Source organism: Macrotis lagotis, chromosome 1 (genome assembly GCF_037893015.1).
Source record: "Macrotis lagotis isolate mMagLag1 chromosome 1, bilby.v1.9.chrom.fasta, whole genome shotgun sequence".
In the NCBI taxonomy this organism is placed as follows: domain Eukaryota; kingdom Metazoa; phylum Chordata; class Mammalia; order Peramelemorphia; family Peramelidae; genus Macrotis; species Macrotis lagotis.
The window spans coordinates 292,625,080-292,647,079 of record NC_133658.1 but is presented as its reverse complement, the minus strand read 5'-3'; the positions used below and the strand labels follow the sequence as shown (position 1 = coordinate 292,647,079).

Here is a 22,000-nt window from a genome sequence, read left to right as displayed (position 1 = left end):
GGCGACTAGGCAGGTGGCCACTAGGTGGCACAGTGGATAGAGCACTGGCCCTGGAGTCAGGAATACCTGAGTTCAAATCCAGCCTCAGACACTTAATAATTACCTAGCTGTGTGGCCTTGGGCAAGCCACTTAACCCCATTGCCTTGCAAAAAAACTAAAAAAAAAAAAAAAAGAATCAAGTATGCTTGGGATATTCACAAAAATTGAGCATGTATTAAGGCAGGGCAGTCCAACCTTACTTTGAATGAATTGGGTTTTGTTTTTTTTTTAGTTTTTGCTAGGCATTGGGGTTAAGTGGCTTGCCCAAGGCCACACAGCTAGGTCTTTACTAAGTGTCTGAGGCTGGATTTGAACTCATTAGATACTCCTGACTCCAAGGTCAGTGCTCTCTATCCACCCCACCACTTAGCTGTTCCCCAACCTTACTTTTAAAAGTTTTTATTGAAATAATAGACAATATATTTTGATTTGTCATTTTAGTGAGAACTCTGTAATAGCTTCTTTTATTAAAGCCATTTAATGAAGCCACAGGTGGGCTGCATAAAATCACCTTAAGGGTCGAATTCATTTTGGACAGCCCTGTGTCAGGGCATTAAAAACCTCACAAATGCAGAAAAGCTAAAATAGTAAATTAACTGTTAATGACCATAAGGTAATAAAAATTATATTCAATAAAAGATCTTTGAAGTAAAAGACCTTTTGGAAAGTAAATAATTTAATCCTAAAGAATGAATAGTGAATAAAGCACCAGCCCTGGAGTCAGGAGGACCTGAGTTCAAATCCAGTCTCAGACACTTAATAGTTACCTAGTTGTATGACTTTGGGCAAGTCACTTAACCCTAATGATCTATAAAATTTTTAAAATTTAAAAAAAAAAAGAATGAATAGGGGTTGACTAGGTGGCACAGTTGATAGAGCACCAGTCCTGGAGTCAGAAGACCCGAGTTCAAATGTGACCTCAGACACTTAATAATTACCTAGCTGTGTGACCTTGGGCAAGTCACTTTGACCCCATTGCCACACAGAAAACAAAACAAACAAACAAAAAAGAATGAATGGGGCATAGAAATAATCAATGTTTTCATTAAAGATAATTACAAAAATGAGATAACCTAACAGACTATGTTAGATGTAGCTAAAGCAACACATAGAAAACACAAAAACTAACAAAATCCATCCTCCCCGATTAAACATCAAAATAGAAATCCTGAAAATAAAAGGTTAACAAAACTGAAAGTTAAAAAAACTAAAAACCTCAATGAATTAGTAAATAAAACTAGGAGATGTTTTTTTTTGAGAGCAAGAAGCAAAATAATAAACCATTAATTAGATTTTAGAAAAGAACAAAAAGTCAAAATCTCAATATGAAAATGGAAAAAAATTCCAACCAACAAAAAAATAAAACAATTTTAGGAGCTATTTTTCCAGTTATATACCAATAAAACTGACAGTCTAAGTGAAACAGATGAATATTTACAAAAATAAAATACCCAGATTAAATAACAGGAAATGTACAACTTAAATAGAAATAGAAAATTTTAGAAAAAGGAATCTACTCTGTCTTAGAAAAAAGAAATTGAAAAATACATAAATGAACCACCAAAGGGAAAAAAACTTAGAACCCAAATGTATTTACAAGTGAATTCTACCCAACAATGAAAAATTAATTCTAATACTACATAACATTTTTGGAAAAATAAACAAATAAATTCTACACAATTCTTTTATAACATAAAGATGGCCTTAATACCCAAATCAAAAGGAGTCAAAACAAAGAAAACTATAGACCAATTTCCTTAATGAATATTTATTCAAAAAAACTTAAAACATAAACAAGGAGCCTACAGCAAAGATCATACATATACTATGATCAGACTGGATTTATATGGGATTACAGAGCTGGTTCGGTATTAGGGAAATTATAAGCTCAACTGACCTATATAAACATCAAAACCAATAAAAACAACTATTTCAATAGATACAAAAAAAAAAGCTTTTGACAAAATACAACACATACAGAAATGAAACTTTACTAAAAACAGTAAATTGTTGCTCTGTTGGGCTTGACTCTTCATGACCCCATAGGGTTTTCTTGGCAAAGATACTGGAGTGCTTTGTCATTTTCTTCTCCATATCATTTTAGAGCTGAAGAACTGAGGCAAACAAAGGTTAAGTGACTTACCCAGAATAACACAGCTAGTAAATATCTGAGGCAGATTTTAACTCAGGAAGTCTTCCGGACTTCAGGTCTGTCACTCTATCCACTGTGCCACCTAGATGCCTTAAACCAAGAGCTAGTATTATTTGTAATGGGGGTAAGCTTTGAGCTTTCCCAATAAGATTAAAAGTGAAGAGAGAATATACACTATCATGACTACCATCCATTATAATGCTTGAAATGCTACCTAAAACAATAAGTAAAAGAAATTAAAGGAATAAGCAAAGCAAAGAATAATTATCATCTTTCACAAATGACATGTTATTTTACTTAACCCTAATGAATTAACTAAAAGATCAATTGACAAATTAACTTCTTCAAAGATGAAGATATAAAATAAACCCACACAAATCATTAGCATTTTTGTATCTTACCCACAAAATCCAATAGGAAGACAAAGAAGAAAGAGGATTTCATTTAAATGAAATTTAAAATACTATAAAATACTTAGAAGTCTGATTTTCAAGATATATACAGGAACTGTGTGGACAGAATTACAAAAGAAATACCCTTTACATAAATAAAGGCAGATCTATATAATTAGAGAAATAATATTGTTCATGGGTAGGCTAAGGCAATAAAATCAAAATGACAAAACTACCTAATTAATTTACCTATTTTTTGCTATATCAATAAAATCATAAAAACATTACTTTATAGAGAAGAAAAATAAATAATAACAAAATTGGTCTGGAGAAAAAAAAGATCAAGAATATACAGGAAATCAAAGGTTTTATTTGGGAATGAGGGAGATCAACAATACCAAATATCAAATTATACTAATAAGTATAATTATCAAAATAATTTGTTATAGGGTAAGAAGCAGATATATCATATACCAAGATAAGGTAAGGACCAGATTGTGAAAAGATCTTGAAAGTCAGACTGAGTAGCTTAGAGTTTGTAGTGCTTTTTGTAGTTTATATCCAACTCTTTTCTTACCAAAAAAATTATTGCTATAAATATTTTGACATGTGAATTTTCCTCTTATCAGTGGACTTCTTGGAGTAAAAACTTAGTAATGAAATCTCTTGGTCAAAGGGTATGGTCAATTTTAGGAAGTAGAGACACAAGCTTTTATTGCCTCCTGAGCTCTTGGCACTGTGTGAAGTACTTTACAGATGTCTCATTTGCTGTTTACCCCAAACCTAGGCAGTAGGGTTTGATTTGAGTTCAGGTATACCTGACTCCATGTCTAGTGCTCTATTTAGACATAAAGGATGACATCATAAGCAAATTGTGAAACACAGAAGATAAACTGCCTACAAGATCTATGCATAGGGGAAAAATTTATAACCAAACAAGAGATAAAGGTTCATAAGAAGTAAAATACAGAGGCGGCTAGGTGGCGTAGTGGATAAAGCACCGGCTTTGGAGTCAGGAGTACCTGGGTTCAAATCCAGTCTCAGACACTTAATAACTGCCTAGCTGTGTGGCCTTGGGTAAGCCACTTAACCCCATTTGCTTTGCAAAAACCTAAAAAAAAAGTAAAATAGATCATTTTGATTACAAAAAATTAAAGGCTCTTGCACAAACAAAACCAATGTAGCTAAAATTATAAAAAAAAGTAGAAAATTGAAAATAAAGTGACTAAAAAGGCAGCTAGGTGGCATAGTGAATAGAGCACTAGGCCTGGAGTCAAGTATATCTGAGCTCAAATCTGGCCTTGGTCAAAAAATTACATCAAATTTCTCTAATAAAGGTCTCATTTCTAAGATATATGGGGAATTAAGTCAAATTTACAAGAAAAATAAGTATTTCCTAAGTAATAAATGGATAGGTAGTTTTCAGAAGAAGAAATCTAAGCTATCAATAGCGATTTGTTTTTTTTTGTTTTTGTTTCTTTAGTTTTTGCAAGGCAATGGGGTTAAGTGGCTTGCCCAAGGCCACACAGCTAGGTAATTATTAAGTGTCTGAGGCTGGATTTGAACTCAGGTACTCCTGACACCAGGGCTGGTGCTCTATCCACTGCACCACATAGCTGCCCCTATCAATAGCAACTTGAAAAAAGTATTCTGAATCACTAATTAGGGAAATACAAATTAAAATAACTCTGAGGTACCACATTACATCCATCAGATTGGCTTAGATGACAAAAAAGGAAAATGACAATTTTTCAGGGGCTTTGGGAAACTGGTTTCTGGAACTGGTCCAATTATTCTGTAAAGCAATTTGGACTATGCACCAAAAAGTTATTGAATTGTGCATATTCTTCAACTAAGAATACAATTATTAGTTATAAACCCCAAAGGGATAAAAGAAAGAGAAACTGGATTGTTAATATTAAAGATCATACCATAAATCAATTATTAAACCCTACAATCTAGTACAACTTGTCCACTAGTTGCTTCTGAACACTTTTTCAGTCTTTCCAAAGACCATTTTCATTTCACTATTGTTAAGTATTCTTTCCACCTCAGTCTCTCCCTATCCCTTAGGATTCAGTTTCATGGGGTGCTCTACCTAAAAATATTTATCAGCTAGTGAAAAGTCTCTACACATAGTCTAAAACAAAAATCCCTTCATTGGGATTAAAAGGATCTCAGAAGCCAACTAACCAACCCACAGATGAACAAGAATCCCCTTAAGTCAGAAATGGTTCAATTGTCATACATTTATGGAATACATAAGGGATTCCTAATCAGGGTTCTGGAAGTTTTTTTAAAAGATTTTAATTACTGTATTTCCATATCATTTTTATTATTCAAAAACAATATTCAGAGAAGTTAAAAGCTTCCCCAGACTGCCCAAGGAAACCATGACACAAATGTGATAAACATATATGAGAAGCATATAAAATCTAGAAAGCCCTTTTTTGAAAGGTTACAATGTGAAAACTATAGAAAATGGAGTGTACACTAAGGAGAATCACAGTTGGCGACTACAACATATCTAGCCTATAGGAAAGAAGAATGAGAATGAATAGACAAGAAATCATGACGAGGACTTAAGAGGAAAAAATTATTATAAATTATAAAAGTGATATTATATTAATAATATATATATTATAAAATATAAAAATTACAGGGGGAAAATTATTAGGATACTTTATGCATTGAAATTAACTAATTTAAGGGTAAATCATTACTAAGCATGATTAGTTGGTCATACTGATGTCCAATATGGTTTTGTTTTGTTTTTTGCAAGGCAAATTGGGTTAAGTGGCTTGCCCAAGGCCACACAGCTAGGAATTATTAAGTGTCTGAGGCTGGATTTGAACCCAGGTACTCCTGACTCCAGGGCCAGTGCTTTATCCACTGCACCACCTAGCCGCCCCCAATATGGTTTTTAATAAAAAAAATTTTTTTTAACAAATGTCCCCAGCAACATACAAACAAGTGGTCAGTCAATTAGCCTATGTGTAAAGACATCCAGTGAGAGGGAACTGCAAAGGGAGAGGCCCATTTCACTTTTGAGTGGCTATTTTTTAAAAATAATATTCTATTTTTTCCTAGTTATATATAAACACAATTTTTAACATTTAACAAATTTTTGACTTCCAAATTTTCTCTCTCCCTCTCTCACCTCCGCTCTTCCTTGAGACAGTAAGCAATGAGATATATTATACATGTTCAATAATGCAAAGCATTTTATCATATTAGTTATGTTATGAAAGAGGAAGACACCAAACCTAAAAGGGAAAAAACATGAAAAAAATACAGAAAGTGAAAAATAGTTTACTTAGATCTGCATTTAGACTCCATCAGTTTTTTTTTTCCTCTAGAAGTAGAGAACATTTTTCATTGAGTCCTTTGGAATTGTCTTAGATCATTGTATTGGTGAGAAGTCATTCACAATTGATCATCATACTATGCTGCTGTCACTGTGTAAAGTGTTCTCCTGATTCTGCTCCCTTCATTTTGCATCAAGTCATACAAGTTTTTCCAAGTTTTTCTGAAATCTGCCTGCTCATTGTTTTTTAAAACACAATAATATTCCATTCCAATCATATCACAACTTGTTCAGCCATTCCCCAATTGACAATCATTCCTTCAATTTTCAATTCCTTGCCACCACAAAAAGAGTGGCTATAAATATTTTTGCACAAATAAATCCCCCCAACCTTTTTTAAAAAATCTCTTTGGAATATAGACTTATAATTGATACAGAGTAGCTATAATTCTTAGGAAATTTTTCTTTGGCCCCTTAAATTGATTTCTGACCTCTGGAACCAAGCAGAACTTAATCATGTTGCAATTCTTCAAAACATTATTACACAACAGAGCTAGGCACAGATTGGGAGAACTGCACTAGAAACCTCTTTCCAAGTATACTTCAACCTATTAAGGACTACCCTAAGGCATCATTTTACCAGTTCTGAATCCACTGTATTATGGGTATCTATCCCCATACCTTTCTGTCTTATCCACAAGAGCAACATGAGGGACTTTGCCAAATGTTTTGCTTAAATCTAGGTAGACTACAGCTACACACTTCCTTCACAAACCAGAAATATGTCACAAAAGGAATGTGAACCTGAGAGGTCCTCTTCTGATGAAACCACGCTGGCTTTCATCAATGCTCACTATTCATCCCTTTGGGGCAATCCACTAGAGAATTCTAACCAAGTTGCTATCAACACTTTAATGACTATTCTTTGAGTGTACCATCCATGCTATCTAGGCCACAGTCTCCATCATTCCCATAAGAATATGATACTTTAGGCAAATGTACCAATAATAGTAATTGCCAAATATAGACCCCGGAAGCACTTTATAAATCTCATTTGATCCTCACAACAACACTAGGAAGTAGGTTCTATTATCCTCTTTTTTTTTTTTTAGGTTTTTTTGCAAGGCAAATGGGGTTAGGTGGCTTACCCAAGGCCACACAGCTAGGAAAGTATAAAGTGTCTGAGACCGGATTTGAACCCAGGTACTCCTGACTCCAAGGCCAGTGCTTTATCCACTACACCACCTAGCCACCCCTCTATTATCCTCTTTTTACAGTTGTGGAAACTGAAGCAAACATTTTCCCAAAATCACCCAGGTGGTTAAGTGACTGGATTTAAACTCAGGTCTTCATGATTCTAAGTCCAGTATTCTAGCTACTAGACCAACTAACTGACCAAAGTTTTCCTAGGTAAACTTTATAAACTGCATTGCCCTAATGTACCAAAGTTTTTAATATTGCCAAAAAATAATTAGATTAGCCCAAATAAAATAAAAACAAAAAGATTAGCACCAAATAAAATGATCTTTGTTGTTCTTAGAGATCACTGCATCTTTTTCTCTGTTCACTAACCAATCCTTGGATAATATGTTCAAGAACTTTATAAGGATTTAAATCAAGGCTAGTTACATGGAAAGACATGTAAATTAATAAAGAATTTGTTCTCTTTTATGAAAACAAGAAGAAAAAGTCCTTTTCCAACCCATCCTACTACTCTAGTTCTCCTCAACCTTTTAAAAGATGTTTCTACACTATTGTTCTATTAGAAACCAGGAGGGACGGGATTTCAGGGAAGCCTGGAGGGATTTGCATGAACTAATGCTGAGTGAGATGAGCAGAACCAGAAAAACACTGTACACCCTAACAGCAACATGGGAGTGACGATCAACCTTGAAGGACTTGCTCATTCCATCAGTACAACAATCGGGAACAATTTTGGGCTGTCTGCAAAGGAGAGTACCATCTGTATCCAGATAAGGAGCTGTGGAGTTTGAACAAAGTACAAGGACTATTCCCTTTAATTTAGAAAAAAACAGATATCTTATTGTCTGATCTTGTTACCTCTTAGACTTCTTGTCTCTTCTTTAAGGATATGATTTCTGTCTCATCACACCCAATTTGGATCAAGGTACAATATGGAAACAAAGTAAAGACTGACAGATTGCTTTGGGGGGGGGGAGTAAGATGGGGGGAAATTGTAAAACTCAAATAATATCTTTAATAAAAATAAATTTTAAAAAAAGATTAAGTCTTATAAGAATATGCAAATCTTTCTGTATTAAAGATTTTGCAAGACCTCAATGTTAAAAAAAAAAGATGTTTCTATCTTCCCATACTTAACAGAAACCTGGTTTCCTCTATACATCCTTGGTCTTCCTAAGACTGCATGTTTCTTCAAGTCACCTAAGAGAATAGTGCAGGGTTAAGTATACATCTTTTTATACATACAACTATTTCCAGACTCTCCCCTGATGCTGCCATTGTTCAGTTATATTCTTCTTCCATTGTCTATAATATACTGTCCAGATTTTTTTTTGTAATCAGTTGCCATTATCTATTGTTGGTCTTTGTTCTCATCTGATAAATTGGAGGGTTGAATTAGAAGACCCCTAACATCCTTCCAGTTCTAGATCTTTGACTTTTCTGAGATCAATGTGTTAAATGGTAAAGTCAGGATAAGATGGCAAAACAATTTAATTGATGATAAAGGATTTTTTTTTAATTAACTAAATGCAAGGCAGTAGATGACTGAATAATAAATGAATCATTTGATTGGACAACAATGAGGTGATGGTCTCAGCTACTCTCAGCAGTTCAATGATCAAGGACTATCCAAAAAGACTTGTAATGGGGGCATCTAGATGACACAGTGAATAGAGCACCAGCCCTGGAGTCAGGAGGACCTGAGTTCAAAATCTGCCCTCAGATACTTAATAATGACCTAGCTGTGTGACCCTGGGCAAATCACTTAACCCATTGCCTAGCCATAAAAAAAAAGAACCCCCAAAAAACCCAAAAAAGACTTGTAATGGAAAACATCATCCACATCCAGAGGAAAAAACTGTGGAATATGAATGCAGATAAAATATGGCTCATTTCATAAATTTCTTTCTCATTTTTTTCCCCTTTAGTTCTAATTGTTCTATCACAACATGATTAGTATAGAAATGTTAAAGATGATTGTACATGTACATTTATATCAGAGTATTTGTTGCCATGGGGAGGGGGGGAGGGAAGGGAAGGTGGTAGAAAAATGTGGAACTCAAAAGCTTAATTGGTTCTTTACCCTTCATTATCAAAGAAGACCAGAATGACTTCATTATGTTTGAGACAAATTACAGTGTGTTCAACTGTGGATGATCAGACTAATAGGATCTTTCAATGCTCTATCACACATCAGTATCTTTGCATGAAATTGGAAAAAAATAAAATTTTTAAAAAGGAATCATCCAGTGGGGCAGCTAGGTGGCCCAGTGGATAGGTCCTTGAGGCAGGAGAGCCTGAGTTCAAATAATGGCCTCAGACACTTAATTACCTAGCTGTGTTTAACCCCACTACCTTGCAACCCCACCCCCAAAAAAGGGAATCATTCAGAGGAGATAGAATTCAATTAGTAATTCAATTAGCAAAATTCTTGCTTAAACAAGACAAAAGACACGGAACTCCTAGGGAGCAACAAGGAAGGGAGAAATTGGAAAATTATTTTAAAAATTAGCCTTTGAGCCTACCTTCTTTGGAGCACAGCACAGGTAAACTGCAGTGGTAAATAATTTAACTTTGGGGAATATTTTGAAATAATCTCAATTCCCCAGGTGGGGGGCCCCCAAGCTCCGGCCACCTTCAGAAGGGCCAGATAACAGCAAGAATAGTTCAAAAGCCGAGCATAAGTAAAATGGTAAAAAGAAAGAAAAAGCAAGTTAAGAATTAAAAGTTGGCGACTTTCTGAAACCACACAGCACAAAATATGTTGAAAAATACAGAATCCAAAAGCTTTGGGACTGAATGAGATCATACAATCCAAAGCCCTCATTCAAGCTACAGCTACGTGACCGTAACCGGCGGCTCCAGGCTGCTCTCCTCCTCTGCTCCACCGGAGCAACCCAAAGCAGGCCAGTCCTTCGGGGGCAGGTGCCTCCCCAGGAGCGGCCAGCCTGGCATTCCGCTGCCCCCTCTGCGGAGCTGCCGGCCCTCACTCTCCCTTGGGCATTGCCCATAACGACGTTTGCCGCGGCGGCCCAATCCCCGAACCCAGACTTCATTCCTCGGGGCACGTTACTTCCGTTTGGCGCCACATCACACACGTGCGCTTTATTGTGTCCATTTCCACGGCACGTGTCGGTTCTGCCAATAGAGTGGAAACTCCCTGGGAGAAGGGACGGTTCGTGTCATTTCTGAAAATCTGCCCCCCTAGGGGCCGCATAAGTGCTGGGGTGCCGGGCCCGGCCGCCCGCACGGGTGAGGTAACCGAGGTTCGGGGGAAAGGGAGTGCCCCTCGGCCGGCCCGCAGCCGGCCCGGGGTGGGCCGGGGGGCCGCCAAGACTCACCGGCTCACTCCGGATCTCCAGGGACCCTCTCCAGAGGGAGGGCACCGTGGCCCCGTCCAGGGTCTCGTCCCGCAACATGCCGGGAGCCTGGCCGGGGCCCGGGCCGGGGCCGGGGCCGGTGCCAGGGCCAGGGCCGAGGTTGGGGATGAGGTCAGAACCGGTGCCGAAGTCAAGATCGGGGTCGGGAGCCGGGAAGGGGCCCGAGTCAAGGCTGGGTTCTGGGTCCGGGTCGGGATGGGGCAGGGGAAGGAGGCAGAGGCTTGATCCCGGGCAGGGACCGAGGTGGGGGCCCGGGTCAGAATCGGGGCGCCGGGGATTCTCGCCGCCTCTGCTCTTCCCCCACCGCCACCCTCCACTATTTAGCCGCGCCCTACGCCCAGGGGTTTCCATGGAGACGGTTCCCGGCCTCCTCCGGGCCCCTGGGAGGCTGGCGCCTCCTGATGACGCCTTACACCGGGGCCGCGGGCGAGACCGAGGCTACCGCCGCCATCTTGATGGCGGGCACCTCTCCTCCCGCTCGGAGGGACTACTTTTGAGGAAGGTGGCGCGGTGGCCTTGAGCGTCCCGGCCGGTCTCGGAGGGGCGGGAAAGAGGAAGGCCGGCGCTGGTTCCGATATACACGCGACACTGGGCCTGCGCGCACCAGGCTCCGAGATGGCGGCGGGGGCGGGCGCTCCGCCGGTAGGAGGCTGCGCCGAGCGGGCCGCCCCCTCGGGCTGGCCTGGGAAAGGCTCGTCGCCGCGCACTGCGTGACCTTGGGCCGATCCGCTCCCCTTCCCCGACTTCCCCAGCTTTGTAATGCCCCTGTCCCGCCCCGCCGCGGCCCGAGGGCCCCCCACTCCGCCTTGGGCCCAGAAACCCCCTTAATCGCAAGCTGCCCCGGGGCCTCCCCGCTCCTGCACCCCGCGCCTCACCCGAGGAGGCCCACGCAGTGCCGCGCTCCAGTTGCCCAAAGAGACCAAAACTCGAATGAGAGTGACGGGAAGCGCGAGCATTAATAACGAGCCTTCCCTCCTAATTATTTTTCCCATTTTGTTTCCTCAGCTCACCTGTTGGAGGGGAAACTTTGTTGCCGGTGACTGTTTTGCCTCTTTATATTTAAAGTCGTTTTTCAGCCCTGGCGGATTCTTCCAGACTCCCATTTGGGGGTTTTCTTGTTAAAAAAAAAAATACTGGAATGTTTTGCCATCCCTTTCCCAGTTCATTTTACAGATTAGGAACTGAGGAAACTGGGTTAATTGACTTACCCAGGGTCACACAGCTAATCTCTGAGGTTTACTGTTTGATATAAAAGGTTTGATAATAATCAAGTGTATTGATCTTGTTTGACTACTTTTGTGCAAAATAAGATAGGAACTTGATGTTTATAATGGAGTAATCAATCAGCAACCATTTCTTAAACCCTTAAGTCTACTTAAGTATCTAAAAAGACAAAAGTTAAAAAAAATGTGTACTAGCCCTAAAAAAACTCACTTTCTCTCTATCAGTCAATTCACTGGCCTTTATTAAAACTTCTCCAGGCTAGGCTCCAAGAAGGCAGACCAAATGAATCTGCTTGCCTATAAGGAGCTTTCAGTCTATCCAGAAACAACAAAGGGAAATGGCTTTAGGAAGTTAGTCAAATGACTATATAAACTCAAGGAGCCACTACAATTAGCTCTTTCATCTCCAGAGTTATGGGAGCCAGAAATTTGAAAAGTCTGTCTAAAATGTTTTGGTCCTCCCATAGTACCAAAATCTGAATTTTTCTTTTATAAAATATTCACAATTCCTTATAAAATTTGAGTTGATATATAATACATATATGATATATATATCATATGTACATACATGATATATATTTATATGATACACAATACATTTTTTTTCTGTCATCTTCTGACCTTTGTATGTTTTCTGTGGCTTCCACAAAACTTCCAAAAAATTCCCATTTAATTTCTTATGTTAGGGCAGCTAGGTGATGCAGTGGATAGGGCACTGGCCCTGGAGTCAGAAAGACCTGAGTTCAAATTTGACCACAGACACTTAATAATTGCCTGATTGTGTGACTTTGGGTAAGCACCTTAATCCTATTGCCTTGAAAAAAGCAAAAAAAAAAAAGTAAGTAAATACAAGGCCACATTTGAGCAAAGCCAGAAAATTCAGGTGAAGAGGAAGACCATTCCAGGCATGGGACAGCCAGCAAAAAGGAAGGAACCAAGGTGGCTGGGTCGTGTTGATAGAACAGCAAGAAGGCCAGTATCAACAAATCTTAGACTACCTGGAAAGGAGCAGGGGCCAAAAGTTATGTAGTGACTTAAAAGCCCAACAGAGGACTTTATATTCCATTCTGGAGGTAACAGGGAACTACTAGAGTTTATTTTACAGGCAAGTGACAGGGTCACACAAGACCATTATTGTTAATAGTCCTGACATTAGGTGAAAAGTACAGTGTAGCTATGTCAAAGCAGAAAAGGGGATTATATAGGAGAGATTCTGTGAATATAGAAACAAGATTTGGAAGTGGATCAAATATATGGCACAAATGCAAATGATGATGAGGATGATGATGTTTGTTCTTCATTCTTGGTTTTTTTTGTCTGTTTTGTGTTTTTTACAAGGCAATGGGGTTAAGTAGATTGCCCACAGCCACAAAGCTAGGTAATTATTAAGTGTCTGAGGTCAAATTTGAACTCAGGTACTCCTGACTCCAGGGCCAGCACTCTATCCACTGCGCCATCTAGCCACCCCTGTCCTTCATTCTTGAAGAAGTTCATGACATCAGGAAGGTGAAGCACAAGCACATGAATTGGATTTGAGTGAGGAGTTGCTGTGCTAAGTCACCAGCCTCACTTTCTTCTCTAAAGTCATCCGGGTCCAGTGGTCAAATATGAATCAGGACAACTGGAGACGGCCCTGGATACAAGGCAATCAGGATTAAGTGACTTGCCCGAGGTCACACATGTAGTGAGTGTCAAGTGTCTGAGGCCATATTTGAACTCAGGTCTTCCTGACTCCAGAGCTTGTTCTCTATCCACTTTGCTACCTAGCTGCCCATGCAAATGAGGAGTTGAAGATGACTCTGGTACAACTGGGAGGATAGTAGTACCCTCCAAAATAATAGGTAAATTAAAGTTAAGGGGAGAGATAAATAGTTCTGCTTTGGTCATTTTGAATTTGAGATATCTGTTGTGAGGAATATCTGGGTATATTTGGGTTCTGCAAGAATGTGAAGGGAGATTATTAGTTTACATTACAAAGACTGGGGTTGCCTGTATTGGTGCCTATGGGTAGGTATGAGAGTGTAAGACAACCTCAACCTGATCAAAACTTGAGATTCGATCAGGTCTGCTCCACCTAGTCCTGAGTTAACCTAGGGTCTGGGTCCTTCTCCTTCATGCATGCTCAAGGAGATTACTATTACCTCTTATTAGTATAATGAGCAGGGAGGGGGAAAACATATGGGGGTGAATGTATAAATTAGATTGTGACACCAGCCAATGATGGGTAGGAAGGAAGAGGAACAAGTCTTTCAAAGTAACAGACATTTCTGGGATTCAGCACCCCTCTATCTTTTAGAGAGAGGTGGCCCTTTTAACTAAGATAAAAGACCATTTTAATCACTCTGGACTAAATATTCAGGAGCCATTTATAACATCCATAGAACAACCAGATTAAACCTGCCTTTGATTATCTGAGACTGGAGATCAGGAGAGTTTAAAGATAAATTTTTTAAATCTAGGTCAAATATGTACCTAGGGATGATGACTAAATCCATAAAAATTGTTAAAATCTACAAAGGAGATAATATAGGGAAGTAGTTATCTTTGATCCCTTAAGAGTATTCTGTGGGTCAAAACTATGTTCAGTATTATACTAAAAAGTTATTTGTCTATTAAAATTCTTCTTTTCCAACTACCTATCAGTATGAAGCTCCATTATCTTTATGTGGACCAAAACAACATATCACATCAAATCAAATGCAGAATCATACATATGACTCTAGCGGTGTTCCATTTAGTGTTCTATTTAGACTCACTAATTAATTTTTTTCGATTTGGAAACTAGTTATTTTTTCATTAAAAGTATTTACATTAATGTAAGCACTATCATTTTTAATGATTAGTTTTATTTTCTAATAATACAATAAATATTTTCATTAATACATTAAATATTGATAAAACTCAAATAAACAAAAACTTTTGAGATCCACAATAATTTTTAAGAGTGTAAAGGTAGGGGGTGGCTAGGTGGCACAGTGGATAGAGCACTAGCCCTGGAGTCAGGAGGACCTGAGTTCAGATCTGTACTTAGACACTTAATAATTATCTAGCTGTGTGGCCTTGGGCAAGCCACTTAACCCAATAGCCTTGCAAAAACCTTAATAGAAAAAAAAAGTGTAAAGGGATCCTGACACCAAAAAGGTTGAGAACTCCAGATATAGAGGGAGAAGAGAAAAGAGCCCAGAACAGAATCTTGGGGGACAAGCATGCTGATTATAAGCAAAGTAGTGAAAGAGTACATGTCTTAGGAGTTGTTTGCTAGAAGGCGGCCAGGTGGTGCAGTGGGCAGAGCACTGGTCCTGGAGTCAGGAGTACCTGAGTTCAAATCCAACCGCAGACACAATAATTACCTAGCTGTGTGGCCTTGGGCAACCCCATTGCCCTGCAAAAACCTAAAAAAAAAAAAAAAAAAAGTCTGCTAGAGAAGAGATAGAAGGGGGAATCAATCGTGTGTAAAAGGGATTTATCCTGGCAAGGAGAACAATCACCTCTTCATGTGAGACAGAAGTAAAAGAGGAGAGATTGAGAAGTATATAATTGACTTGAGAAGAGGAAAGGGAGAGGAAAAGGAGCTTCTAGAGAATGTTTTCAGCTTTTTCAGTATGAAACAAATGAGAGTGAGAGGAGGGGAATACAGGAGAGGCTTTAGGAGGGATGAAAAGTGTTAAGAATAGCTACTGTGGTAATTGATTAGGAAGGTGTAAAAAGGATTGCCTAGCTGCAATGAGAGCCTAGAAACAATAAACTGAGATTATGTAAAATAAATATATAATAAAGTCAACTTGACCTTTGTCTTGCCATTGGACTCTGAAGTCTCTGAAGGAGAGAGTGAAGTTGATGACCTTGCACATTTAAAGGCAGATGACTCTGCCTCATTTAAAACCTGTTCTCTAATGAGTCAAGACATTAACCTTATGATATTATTGGTCCTCTTCTGAGAATGAAAGACTAACAACATAAATTTGTAGTGGAGAAATGTAATTCTCTGTATGAGGAAGAGTAGGAAAGCCAGTTTGGACACTAAAAAATCTAGAAAGATAGGTAGGGGACAGGATATGAAGGGCTTAAAATGCCCAAGTGAGGAAGTTGTAGTTGATCCTAAAGATCCTAAAGACCATGGAGTATTTTGAACAGGGAAATTACCTGGTCAGAGCTGTACTTTAGAATTAAAAATCACTTTTTGCGGTTCTGTAGAGAGGAGAAAGACATGATGTAGTAAGACGAATTGGGGGTTACTATCCAAGTGAGGTAGTGATGGGATGCTGTAGGTGGCTATGTGTGAGTTAAGAGATGGAGACTGATATGATAAAAATAATAATTATGATGTTTGTCCTTTTTTTGTTTGTTTTTTGTCTTTCATTCTTGAAGAAGACCAAGACATCAGGGTGGTGATACCATGACAAGTACATAAATTAGATTTGAGTAAGGGAGGGTCATACTAAGTTACTAGCCTCACTTTCTCCTCCAGAACCATCTAGATCCAGTGGCCAGGTATGAATCAGAATGGCCCTGGATATGAGACAGGGTCAAGTGACTAGCCCAAGGTCACACAACTAGTAATTTTCAAGTCCCTGAGGTTGAATTCATACTCAAGTCCTTCTCACTCCAAGGCCAGTGCTCTATCCAGTGCACCACATAGCTGCCCTAGAGACTGATATGAGAAATGATGTGGAAATGAACTCAACAGGACTTTGCCAAATCAGTTGCCACTGACTGGATATTTATAGTGAAAGAAAATGTGGAACTATAGGTGACTCCAGTTTCCCAGAGTTTTGGATAAATAAAAAAATAGTTATGCTCTTGACAAAAATAATGGAAATTATATGTACTCATCATCTGGTCATTTATGACCACAGGTCAAAAACTGCGGCAACTAGAGCAATGCTTGTGTTCTTTCAGAGGTACATGGCAGAAATAGACAAAAGCTGGTCCATTCAGTTCAAGAGGGGAGTTTATGGACAATATTCCTGAATTCTAACTTCCAATGCAAAGTAAGGATTTCTGTTTTCTAGCTAATGTTATCCTGGAATCTAAACTTAACCAATGAAGGGTGATTGCTTGGTCTCTACCAATTTTAGAGTTTTCCTCACATGTCTCACAGTCTGATGAACCAGTAATTTGGAGAACTCCCTAGGCAGAATGATACAAAATGTAGCCTTTAGGATTTCCTGGGCAGTGTTAGCCTGAGTGTTACTTCAGGAATAGCCCCAAGTCGCATAGAAGGCAACTCCTGTTAATTGATTTTCATGTATTTTTTTCTTTTATTTATTCTTGGAAGATATGTCTCTGGGTAAAGAAAATGAAATGATACATTAGAAAATGTAGATGGGCGCACCTAGGTAGTGCAGTGTTCAGAGTACCAGCCCAGGAGTCGGGAGTACGTGAGTTCAAATCCAACCTCAGACACTTAATAATTACCTAGCCGTGTGACCTTGGGCAAGCCACTTAACCCCACTGCACTGCCTTGAAAAAAAACCTAAAAAGAAAATGTAGTTGGCATAAAAATGAAACATAGCAATAAATTTTTTTAAAGTAGCCAAAAGATAGGAATAATCAATATTGGATGGGTTGTGGAAAGATAAACAAAATAATGCATTGTCAGGAGAGCTGTGATTCAGACAGTCATTTTGGAAGGCAATTTGAAATTATGTGAATAAAATGACCATGACCTTTGACCAAGAGATTCTATATCAGGCATATACCTCAAGGAGGACATTGATAAGAAGAAAGTTCCCATATACACCAAAATATTATTGTAATACATGTTATGGTAGCAAATAACTGGAAGCAATGTAGAAGCCCATCAATTGGGAGAAAAACTAAGCAAATTGTGGTATATGAATAGTGAAATATTATTGTATTGTAACAAATAATGGGATGAATTGATGCTGAATGAAGTAAGATTAAGAAAATAATAATACACAAGGATTACAACAATATTAATGGAAAGAATGACAAAAAATTATAAGTGACTGTTAAAAAATTTCAAAAAATAATTATAACTCAAAAGAAAAGCTGCAAGAGGATAACACCACTTTACCCCATCCCTGCAGAAGTTGGAGGTTATAAAACAGTACAAACGTTTCCAAATCTTTCTTGATTTATTCAACAGTTTTACTGATTTTTTTTCCACCTCTATTTTTGTTTTTTTGAAGAGAGTGGCGGGGGGAAGCGAATTGGGAAGGATGTTAGGAGAAATTTAGGATATATAAAAACAAAAGATATAAATTTTTTAAAAATGTTAAGTAGCATCAAGATTGAGAGTCAAAGATCAAATTCTGAAAGACAGAAAAAAGAGCATTTTCTGAGCTTTGGAACCTCTTAGAAAAAGAAAAAGATTGTCCACATGCCCCCTGCAGCTGGATAACAGAGCTACAACATGGAGAGACAAGTTACAGGGACCTTACCACATAATAAGTCCTGCTGCTATTACCTTTAATGACTCAAACAGAGCAGGTGTGATGGGAAAAGCTTGTTCATATAAGTCCTAAGTAAGTTTCCCTTCCTGGGGGGTTGTCTGAAGTCAAAGATGCACTACAAGTCCTAGGGGACATTGGATAGGAAACATATGGGAGAACTAGGAAGATTCACTGGAATTACACTGATCTCTCAAAGACAATTTTAAGTGTTATGTATTAGTAGCTGCATCCAAACAGTGGTTTCTTTCTTTCTTTCTTTTGTTTTTTGCAAGGCAATGGGGTTAAGTGGCTTGCCCAAGGTCACACGGCTAGGTAATTTTTAATTGTCTGAAGTTGCATTTGAACTCAGGTACTCCTGACTCCAGGGCCGGTGTTTTATCCACTGCACCCCCTACCTGCCCCTAAACCATGGTTTCTTAATCATTTTTGTCTCAGGGATATTCCCTTGATCCCTTGGAGTTTATGATCTCATCTCAGAATAATATTGTGATTTAAAAAAAATCCTGTTTTCCTCCCACAGCTTCCCTACAATGAACAATTAAAAAAAGAAAATTTCTCATAACAAATATGCATAATCAAGCAAAACAAATTGTCTAATTGACCACATCCAAAAATGTATGTCTCATTGTGAGTTTTAAGTCTATCCCTTTGTCCTCATTGTTGCACTGATCAGTTCTAAAGTCTTCCAGTTTTGTTGTTGTTGTTTTTAAATAATGTTGTAATAGTATAGATTGTTCTAATTATGCTTATTTTGGTTTACATTGGTGTGTAGAAGTCTCCTAGTTTCCTCTGAAACTATTTCATAATTCAAAATGGCACATGATCAGAACAATGCTTTTAAATGCATAAAACAAAATACATAGGACTACAAAAGTAGTCATTTATATAAAAATATAATTAACTAAAGTATTAAAAAAACCAAATTCATGGATCCTAATTAAGAGCCCATGATCAAAATTTATTAGAACCCATGTCAGTAGGGCTAGGAAAACTAAAGGGTTCCTTGAATTCAATGTAGTTTTTCTCTAAAAAGAGGCAATAAAACTACTCTTGAACTGAATTGTTTTAAGGCTTGAACTTGAGGGGCAGCTAGGTAGCCCAATGCATAGAGCACTAACCCTGAAATCAAGAGGTCCTGAGTTCAAATTCCATCTCATACACTTAATAATTGCCCAGCTGTGTGATCTTGGGCAAGTCACTTAACCCTTACAAAAAACAAACAAACAAAAGCCTATAAGGGCAAAACTGAAAGTGTAGGGGAAGATTGATCATCTGACCCAATACTGTATAACTTTGCTGAAGATTCTCTCCAGCAATTGTTGTATATATTCCTCTAGATTACTCTGAGAAACACTTGACTCAGGGACCCAGGGACCCTTCCTAGGGAAACTGCCACAAGGGCTTTTTGTATTTTCTACTCCTATTTATGGACTCTTGAGAAATCTTTTCATTTTCTACATTTTCTGTGACTCAAATAAAAGGATGTTCTATATCCAATATGCATTTCTTATTTTGAATGCTTAGGCAGGAACTCAGGACACCTGTTATCAACATTTATGGTACCCCAAACAATCTCTACTTTAGAAATTTTTACAAAGTAACTTCTGGTTGAAGGCAATGAGCCAAATAAAGAAAATTACCATTTTAGTTCAGACACCAGCCACACACCAAGCCCTTATGAGCAAAGTCAGAGGGAAAGAGCTAGACCACAAGTACATGTAGAATGGCCTATGTGTTGGATTAAATTATCTTGAAATTATCTTGAAAAATGGCCCCAGTGATCCTGTGGGAAACATTACTCATGTTAGACAATTAGGCAGTCAGCTACGTTCCTTGCCTTACAGGTCCACTGTAAGTGGTATATACATCTAGTACAAAAAGAATCCTTGTAAGGAGTGAGCTCTCTTGTGCTAGAAGAGTTTAAACAATGTAAAGACTAAAAGACTGCCTTCTGTGGGGGATGGGGGAGGGAAGCAAGATTAGGGAAAAACTGTAAAATTCAAAATAAAATCTTTCTAAAATAAAAAGAAGAGGTTAGATTATTTCATGTGTGGGTTCCGGAGAGGATTCCTAGACTGAGTGGACCTTAAGCAAATCACAATCTCCCTGGGTCTCATTTTCCTCAAACATGAAAAAAAAACTAATGTCAACAAAAAAGAGATTGCTGTTTTCTTCCTCTAAGACTCTGGTTTAGTACTCAACAGCAGTAGCACCCTAGATTTAGAGTGGAAAAGAAACTCAGATGTTACATATTGTTTACTCCTTTCTCATTTAATATGATACTTTATTGATAATAATAGCTTACATTATGTAGCACCTTAAGATTTCCAAAACACTTCCTTCACAACTGTTATATACTGCTCCTGAATACTTAGTCCAGAGTGATTAAAAAATTTTTTTATTAAGACATTTTAATAAATGGCACACCTCTCTCAAGAGGGGAGGGGTGCTGAAATCTGGAATTACTAGGTGTTATATGCACTTCAAAATGCTTTATTCCTGCCTCTTAGTGCCAATCATTGTCTGGGGTCACAATCTAATTAATATAATTCACCTCCACACATCTGCCCTGCCCTGCTCATTGTACTAATATGCAAGAACAGCTGCCTTGTCGAATATGTGAAAAGGAGAACAGTCAGACCCTAAGGTTAACTCTGAACTACATGGGGCACACCTGGCCTGATCTCAGGTTTTAATCAGATTGAGGCTAAATCTTTTGTCTTAACTGAAATCAGGTAGGCAACAATATAGACAGACCCCAGTCTTTTGTAATGTAAACTAAATTCTCAGTTCACATTCATGTGGAACCCAAACACCCCCATATTCCTTCACACAACCACTCCAATGTGCAAATGTTATTAGCCCATTTTATAGATGAGTTATCTGAAGACCTAAGAGGTCTGGACACTTCCAGGATCCAGTAAAGCTAGTAAATATTTGAAGATAGAATTCAAATCCAGGGCCACTAGGTGGCCAGTGGATAGAGCACCAGCCCTGGAGTCAGGAGTACCCGAGTTCAAATCTGGCCTCAGACACTTAATAATTACCTAGCTGTGTGGCTTTGGGCAAGCCACTTAACCCCATTGCCTTGCAAAAACTAAAAAAAAAAAAAAAAAAATTCAAATCCAGAAATATCCAATACTAGATCACACTATATACCTATAACATGACTCCTCAATTTCACCAGTTTATAATTACACTTTTTTTGTTGTGTCTTTAAAAATGTTTTATTGAAGTTAATGGGGGGCAAGCTAGGTGGCACAGTGGGGAGCAGCTTGATGTGGCAGTGGCAATGGCCTTGGAGTCAGGAGGACCTGAGTTCAAATCTGTCAGACACTTGATAATTACCTAGCTGTGTGGCCTTGGGCAAGTCACTTAATCCCATTGTCTTGCAAAAACTAAAACAAAAACCAAACAAAAACCAATTTTATTTGTTTTGTTTTTTAAATCTTGAATTTTGACAGCAACATAAACATTGCCATATACAAAGAACAGGAAATTAGAAAAAATTTCTACAACTAGTTTTTGAATGTATATATTAATAAATTAATAAATTAAATGTAATAGTAGCAACACTTATCTACTTGTCTGTGTCTCCTTTTGAACTTCTATTCTTTTTGGGGGACAATTTTTTTTTTACAAATATGGTTTTATTTATTTTGAGTTTTACAATTTCCCCCCTAATTTTACTTCCCTCCCCCCACCCCCACAGAAGGCAATTTGCCGGTCTTTACACAGTTTCCATGTTGTTGTACGTTGATCCAAATTGAATGTAATGAGAGAGAAATCATATCTTTAAGGAAGAAACATAAAGTATAAGAGATAGCAAGATCAGACTATCATTTTTTTTTCTAAATTAAAGGTAATAGTCCTTGGTCTTTGTT

General features: G+C 38.2%; 1 protein-coding gene across 1 annotated transcript in view; it reads right to left on the bottom strand.

Moving 5' to 3' along the window:
* DYNC2I2 (dynein 2 intermediate chain 2) overlaps positions 1-11,014 on the bottom strand; it is a 42,683-nt gene extending 31,669 nt beyond the window's left edge. The window contains exon 1 of the mRNA XM_074211023.1: positions 10,436-11,014. Coding sequence (XP_074067124.1) covers positions 10,436-10,825 — 390 coding nt within the window. The 5' untranslated portion in view covers positions 10,826-11,014. The remainder of the gene's footprint in view (positions 1-10,435) is intronic.
* Positions 11,015-22,000: the final 10,986 nt, after the last annotated feature.